Raw genomic sequence first — 7,960 nt, forward strand, 5'->3', positions numbered from 1 at the left:
TACACACGATACACTTCTTCCTCTCCGTGCTACCAATGCTTGGAAATGCTTCCCGTGCGTTTCGTTGCTATGAGACACGACATGCGCGTATGTTCCGCCTCCTCTTCTGTAGTTATTGGTTAAGTATTGTGATGGCATATTTTTATTGGTTACTACTTTTCGTTCTTTTCTTGGAGGAATTCGCTATTAGCATGTTTCTTTTCCCATTTCTATGTGAAGAGTATGTCACCATAGGGTACTTCTAATTGCCACTATGGAAATAACCAAAAAATACAAGTATGCAGTCAGCTATGTAATCTCTTTGAAAGTGAACGGCTAACTGAACGTTACCAGGTAGCAAGCTAGCAATGTTTTCATAAAGCCATAAATTGCTTGACTTACTTGCGAGTTTATGTGGTCCTAGTTCACTGAGAAATCGACTATCACTCGCAAGCTAAAGAATTTGAACCGTTCAGTAGTGTAGCTTTATGCGAGGTGGTCAACAAAATATTTCACTGTTTCACATGAGTTCACTGTTTGCTAACTTGCTATGAACCTGTAGTTTGGGCGAAGTAAGACAGTGCGACCTGAACCAGAACAGTAGCTCGCTAATGTAAAGTACACATCACAGTGCACACCAGCACTAAATGTTTCGGATGATCATTTATGTTGACATAGCAACACGGTAAACCAGCTCGTAACTCCGAACAAGCAATATGTTAAGATATTAGCAAGCTACCTTTGGTTTTTCCCAGGTATGAGATTAGTTTAGCAAGAAATACAATCGAGACAACATGTTAATGCGGAGTCAATTTAGACTACAAACATACCTAAAAGAGCTTTTGCTCGCTAAGTGAATGCCTACTTAACGTTGACGAGGTAAATTATGCTTGGTTCGCATGCGCATATGACACTCCAATGTTTCCCAAGTGTTTGAACTGCTAGCTGGCTTTCCACGTTGGATCAAGTACGGAGTAGCAACATACAGATCAGCGAGCTATATTGTCGTATTTTCAGCGGAAATTGAGAGGTGACTGTCCGGGAGGAATAGGCAGTCTACACTACCTGATGTTGGGTAGCTGAACACTTTGGCTGGTTTTTACCGATTTTGCAAACGTTTAGGACAGAACCTGGAAGCCGCAACTAGCTGACGATAGCTAGCTGATTAGCTCATTGACCCGGTTAGCTAACTACCAACCACGACAGTGTTTTGAGACTGACATATACTCCTAAGCTATATAGCCAACTAACTACTTATCTGCAGTCGTGGTGTGGAGATTGAAGTCAGCTGTTTTCTTGTATACCAACTGACTCGTGGGTGATCTGAAAAGGCAATAAAAATGTTGAGCCCTGGTTTTACCGGGGAGTCACTCCACGTTGCTAATTATGTGGAAGAGTATTTGGACTTGGTCGAATCATTGCCTTTCGACCTCCAGAGAAACGTGTCTCTCATGAGGGAAATTGACGCTAAATACCAAGGTAAGTTCAAATTTATGTGTTTGATGACTGATCTTTTAGCCAACGTTTGGTAGGAGCCCTCTGATAAGTGAATGAAAACCGCAGGGCGGAACAAAAGATTTCAGCTCTTTAACAAATTGTTTATAAAATGTTCACTAGTGGCCAACACATACGCTTCAACGGGGTTGAGGACACTAGAACATCGATTTGAACTTAAATTTCTCCTAATTTCTCCTATGTCTGATATTAGTTGGGTAGCTGGATAGACGTGCAGTTGTGTACTAGGGATCTCACCCAACAAATTGGCTAAAGATTAGCATAATGGAATGGGGCGAGCTAGCTTGAAACATAACGGCAATATTCATAATGGCTGTTGACTAGCTAGCTAGCCAGCCAGCCAAGAAATTCGCCACGGGTGTAGTAGTGGGAAGCTAGCTATCTTGTCAGCAATTTGTGATGTCGTACTGTTGATTATATGTTAGCAGTTAGGTATGTAGCTAGCCATAGTTTGTAACGTTTGCTAACAACCGATTTTAATACAATTTTATAAAGAAGATTTCGTTCCGAAAGCCTGTTCAAAGTTGAAAAAGAGTGAATCTGACCAGCTGTCGTATTAAGGGCAAAACAATAACTGAAATAATTTCCATTATTAGGACGTTATCTGGCGCTAGCTAGACCCGTGAGGGATAAGTCTAGCTAGCCGTTGCTGAAATTAGGTAGCTGACGTTAGATGTAAAGACAGTTGTGTGTGAAATGGTTATTTAGCTTGTAAGGTAAATAGCTACAACCGTTTTAGCCACGTATTGTGTTGGTATTCCAGCCACTATGATGACGATGAAACGACTCTTGTCTTGAGCAGTACTGAAGTGGGTTGCTAACATTACATGGTTGTTGTTGTTTAGCGAAGTAGCTTCAGTGGATGCAGTGGAAATTAGCTGGCTAACTTATTAAATGTTAAAGGATTGGTGTTACAGTCGAAGACACCTTTTCATGTGTTACCGGTGCATTCGGTATGTTTTCTGTATAGTGTCTTCTATCAAGTTTAAGAATAGTATGATTTGCTAATGGACGGCATCTTCCCTTCCCATGCTGGATATGCTCAGTGGTCGCGAGTCAAACCAGTAATGCATTGGTAGTTTAATATACGCTGGATGTATTTGCTTATTATACGCAACGCGCCGCCCTCATTAGATTGTGATTGGATACAGGTTCTGACCCAGGCCGATTTTGTTGCAGAATTGTCTTGTGATTGGTTGTGGAGTTGAATAAGTTCCTGCCCAGGTTTTGCAACAGCCAAGAGACGCAATGTGGCAGGGTAATGTTTTGATTGGCAGAGTTCATGAAAGTTTTTTTTTTTTTTTTACTGATTGGTAGAATGTAATTGCCGATCAGGAGTTCTGTGTGACATCGTACGTTCACACCGGGAGCAGCGAGAGCGTCAAAATTCGCTCTGGCTGCCCTGCCAACAACGCTGTCGAAGAAGTGGACGCTCTGATGCAGATGGCTACAAGTCAGTTCGAAATGCTTGGCCTTGCAAATGTTATTTAAAGGGGCCGCAAAGCAAACAAACGTGTCGACCGGTATCTTTGTGCCGACTGACCACAAGTAGGGTAGGCCTTTAAGTTACCTTCACATTTAAAAGATTTAATGAGGTTAAGAAATCGATCGATGAAGGAAAGAAATGAACAATTATAATTACATGTTTGGTAACGAAATAAACAAATTAAAAGCGATTTGTGTGGTGTGACTTTTGTGTTGATGCTAAGTGCGAAGTCAAATTTCAACATGCAGTTTATAGGACACGTTTACTCACCTTGGTCTTTAATTAACATTAACCTTAATTTGTGTGTAGCCTACATTAAAGTAAATAATGGGAAAACCTGCCATGGCAATTATCAACCTCTCCTCCATTGTGCTTGGGAACTAATGTTTGGTGGGAACAAAAGTTTACACGGTTGTGTTCTCCTGAACAGCGTTTCTCAAATTTCTCCTTGCGGCCCACCTTCCTGCGTATCTTCTATCTATCCTTGCTGCTTGATTAAATCAGGTGTGCTCAGCTAATCGAAAGTGCCACTGATGAGTTCAGTCAGGTAGGTAGAGCAAGGATAGACGGAAGATATGCAGGACAGTGGGCCGCCAGGAGTAGGATTGAGAAACACTGCACTCGATTCTCTAGAGCAGAGCACTTCTATTCCGATTGGTTGCCGCCAAACTGCGTCATAGCTCATTACCATAAAGTTGCCTGGACTTCAACTTTATTCTGACGCCCACACTGCCCAAGATGCGCCGCCAACGGTCATGCCGCTGCTCGCCGCAGAGAGACGCTGGCTCACATAGAAAATGAATGACTTCCGTTCGCTTTGACGCTCTTGCCGCTCCCGGTGTGAACGTACGGTTACTCTTTCCCTTGCGAATAGCAGCTATCCTTCAAATGTGGGAGCTGGGTACTTTCTGCCAACAGACCTGCGGTCTATCCACCTCTAATTGGTTTTTTAACCATGTAGCGTAAAATCTTTGTTCTGATCCAAGATCAGCTCCTAATGGCACAAATTGTCCACACCAGTATGTGGGGCGGGACAGCCAGCTATGTTTGTCATAAAGCAACCTTTTTAAAAAAACAGCATTTAAATTCAAGAAGCTAGCCATAAAGGCAACAAAATTGACAAGACATTTAAAACACAAGGTTTATTATGTTTCAGGGTTCATTGGTTTATGCTTACTAGATTGCTGTCTTCATTTCTACCAATAAGTAAAGTTATGTTCTTTTGACTTAGTTCATCTGACTGCATTGCTAAGTACAATCTAAGATGTCCAACCACATATTTAAAACAGTGTATATCATTAACATGATACTTAGGATATTTTTACAAATCAGCTTTTCTAAGGGGCTGTCGTCCTATCAAAATGGTTAGTTATTAATCAACAACATTCAGAAATGAGGTAACTGCTGTTTTCTGTACTGAAAACTCTGTCGTGCCTGAATTTGTAAGCTAATTTATCATAAAAGAAAAATTACTTGCAAAGCGCGCCTGTCCCCCTCAGTTCTTAACTTTGAAGAAACACTTAGAAGCACAATGTCGACATTTGAGTTCCTCCTGTTATTAACAAGTGGTCTCAAGAGTCAATAAGCTGCTGTTGTTTTTAGTAATCTGTACAGTTTGATGGCTTGCTTAACAACACACAGACAAGGAATCTGTTCCCAAATGGATGCTGTCACAGGATTACAGTGGCTACCTATTCATCTTCATGGTGAAGAATAGTAAATTTGCATGTAGGATGTCAGTTACATTTTCTTGTCAACTAGTTTCTCACCTGTTGTGGGTATGTTGCAGAGATCCTGAAGGAGCTGGATGAGATCTATGAGAAGCACAAGAAGGAGTCAGATCCAGTCCAGAGGAAGAGGCTCACGCACTGCCTCCAGAGGGCGCTGATCCGCAGCCAGGAGCTGGGGGACGAGAAGATCCAGATTGTCAGTCAGATGGTGGAGCTGGTGGAGAACCGCAGCCGGCAGGTGGAGGGCCACATGGAGCTCTTTGAATCGTGCCAGGAGACCGCCGATGGCGTGGTCACACCCAGCAGGCTGTGCCAGGACAAACGGCGGGACGAGATGCCCAGTGCAATGGACAAGCCCAGCAACAAGCGCTCCCGGAGGCAGAAGAATAACGAGAACAGAGAGAACTCTAACAGCAACCTCGACCACAGTGATGAGGTCAGCGCCGGGACTCCCAAGGAGAAGAAGACCAAGACATCAAAGAAGAAGAAGCGGTCAAAGGCCAAAGTGGAGAGGGAGGCCTCGCCTGCCGACCTGCCCATTGACCCCAACGAGCCCACCTACTGCCTGTGTGACCAGGTGTCTTATGGGGAGATGATTGGCTGTGACAACGATGAGTGTCCCATCGAGTGGTTCCACTTTTCTTGTGTGGGACTCAACCACAAGCCCAAAGGAAAATGGTACTGTCCCAAATGCAGGGGAGAGAACGAGAAGACCATGGACAAAGCTCTGGAGAAATCCAAAAAGGAAAGAGCTTATAACAGGTAGTTGCCTACCTGATCAGCTGTGCAGGCACATCACATAGGTGCACAGTGATGAAGATTGCCCGTTTTGTTCGGTCCTTCAAGTGTAAGGCTGCTGTGACTTGATATCACAGGGCAGCTGCTGGGACTGATAGAATACAGGTTTGATGCTTTGCCTTAAAGCACACAGGCTGTGTAGAAAACCAGGGGAAAATAATGAAAAACCAGGAGCAGTGTTAGCACTTTGCATGGCCAGAATGCACAAGGAACCACTAGCCTGGGATCAGAGGGTTGCCAGTTCAAAACCAGACTGTGCCTCCATCCGTGATACAAACTTGGTGTGGTCAGATTGTTGAAGGAATTCTGCGAGTGAATCTATGAGTGAGTCTGTCTTAAGAGTATTCAGTAGCAGAATTGCGTGATGCAGAACCATGGTACACACCAGCAGTATGTAGTGTTTCTGCCATACAGTATTTCACAATGGTGGATGACACTCCACAGAGAGTGCATTTCCAGACAGGATTTTTTTCTGGAGCATTTTTTCTGGACTAGAATGTCTCGAAGACCAGTGAAAAAGTGTTTTTTTTTTTCTTTGGAATAAATGAAAGGGTGATTTAAAAACTAGGTCTATATCTATATGTTAGTCTTCCACTTGCTACTGCTGATATATCTAACATGTGCTGTTTTCCCTAGTCCCAGTGCTGTTTGTCTTATGACTTCCTCTTCCCATCATTTCTCTAAGTCCTTGACCACACTACCCGCTGTGTCACCATTAGCGATTGATGAAAAGTACAAAGCAATAACTGTGTGCATTGATTGAAGTTAGTACTGATTTCATCAGTAATTGCTACTGGCTTAAATTAATACTTTATTGGCATCATTTCAGCCTAATGGCTGCAGACTAATGGCTGATGAGTATTGCTCGCTGACTGTGACATGATAATTGTGATGCAGGTTCTTAGTTCAGTGAGAGGGCCTGCATGCATATAGAGAAATATTTATTGCTGTGTGTTTGAGTGAATGCATGAGCAATTCCTATACAAACACATGGCAGGGCTTTGCTTGTGAAGAGAAAAGTCACCATGAGTGGTTAAATGTTTGGCAGCCAAAACATGATGAAGAAGGTGCAGCATATTTGACTTGCATTGAAGACATTGGAAAGATTTACCAAAATATTTAAAGTCTGTATTACTTTAAATGTGAACAATAGACTATTTCCTCATGTATATCAGAAGACATTTTTAATGTATTGGTACATAGTAAATTGTACTTGTATTTGAAGGCCATTAAGTAGCTTTGTGATCCTTCCATAAATAAAAACTGCTGAACAGGTTTAAATCTCCTCAGTTATGTTTCCTCCAAGCAACTCCTATCAGTCTTTTGGGCAGTCATTCCTGCTCTTCCAGCCCTAGAGCCCAAAATGCATGCCACTGACTGTACATGCTGTATATATCAAAATAAATTAAAATCGACAAAGGATGCATCAGTTAGAAATTAAATAAATGACACCACACAAAAATGTACTAGATGCAATAGATAATGACAGTAATAATTGTCCTACAGTGGCACTGCGACTGGATTTGTAACCAGAAGGCTGCAGTTTTGGTTACCAGGATTGGAACCACTGTTCTACCCTTGACCCACAGTACTTAACCAGATTTGCTTTGATCACTACACATTCACTGTGTATTTTAAGTTACTCTGAATCATGAATATCCTAATATTGAAGTTATGACGTACCCACAGAGAATCAATCATTTAATGTGCCTTTTAGCAGGAGTCAGATTATCACAGTGTCTGCGTACTGTAAGGGGGAAAGACTGCTTAGCTGTCAGATGGACAGCCAGAGCAAAGACGGCAATGAATATGAGATGAAATAAGCATGCCACTCCATCCCAGTAACATGAAAGCAGAAACTCTTCAATACTGAAGAGAACACAAGCCATTACTTCAGACCCGGACTACACAAACATAAAGCTCCTTTCACTGTGCCGTTTTTCCAGAATCAACACAGGCAGGGAACTATGTCCTGGACTGACTGAAGATGGCCTTTTAAAGACTGTCTGCTTGAGGTGAGGTTGAAAGTGAATAGAAACGGAAGAAGAAATCCCACTAGCTAATGATTTACTGCCATGCCTAACAATATGAGTGTACTGTATCAGCAATATCAGCATACTGTATGCGCAGAGTGCTGCTATATCTGAAATATACATGTACTGTATCAGCAGTATCTGTGCTATATCTGCAATATCAGTTTACTGTGTCTGTGGTTTGTACATTAGGGTTACAAAACTACGAAGTCAATGGTATTCTCTGCCAAGTGCATCTACAAGAATGTATCCCTACAAAACGTATGCAAAACAGAAAACCTACAGTGCAAAATATGTTGAAAGCAACATGTCTAAAAAGGTCCCCCCACCCCCCTCAGTATTCCATTTTGAAAATAGTCCAGTTTTGCATGAAATCTGCTTACATTAAATCTGAAAAAGTCACTAAGCATAACACTGCA

At 42.2% G+C, this 7,960-nt stretch overlaps 1 protein-coding gene across 1 annotated transcript; it reads left to right on the top strand.

The window, feature by feature from the left end:
• Positions 1-1,273: 1,273 nt before the first annotated feature.
• Positions 1,274-5,686, top strand: ing1 (inhibitor of growth family, member 1). The gene is made up of 2 exons (XM_036545847.1): positions 1,274-1,458; positions 4,770-5,686. The coding sequence occupies exons 1-2, from the start codon at positions 1,320-1,322 to the stop codon at positions 5,474-5,476; spliced, it is 846 nt and encodes a 281-aa protein (XP_036401740.1). The 5' UTR covers positions 1,274-1,319; the 3' UTR covers positions 5,477-5,686.
• The last annotated feature ends 2,274 nt before the right edge of the window (positions 5,687-7,960 follow it).

The sequence above is a fragment of the Megalops cyprinoides genome, chromosome 14, assembly GCF_013368585.1.
Source record: "Megalops cyprinoides isolate fMegCyp1 chromosome 14, fMegCyp1.pri, whole genome shotgun sequence".
NCBI lineage: Eukaryota > Metazoa > Chordata > Actinopteri > Elopiformes > Megalopidae > Megalops > Megalops cyprinoides.

Excerpts from the sequence above, each read along its gene's own strand:
- ing1 (XM_036545847.1), top strand. The coding sequence starts at position 1,320 with ATGTTGAGCCCTGGTTTTACCGGGGAGTCACTCCACGTTGCTAATTAT. Across the intron at positions 1,459-4,769 it reads AATTGACGCTAAATACCAAG|AGATCCTGAAGGAGCTGGAT; the intron begins GTAAGTTCAAAT and ends GGTATGTTGCAG.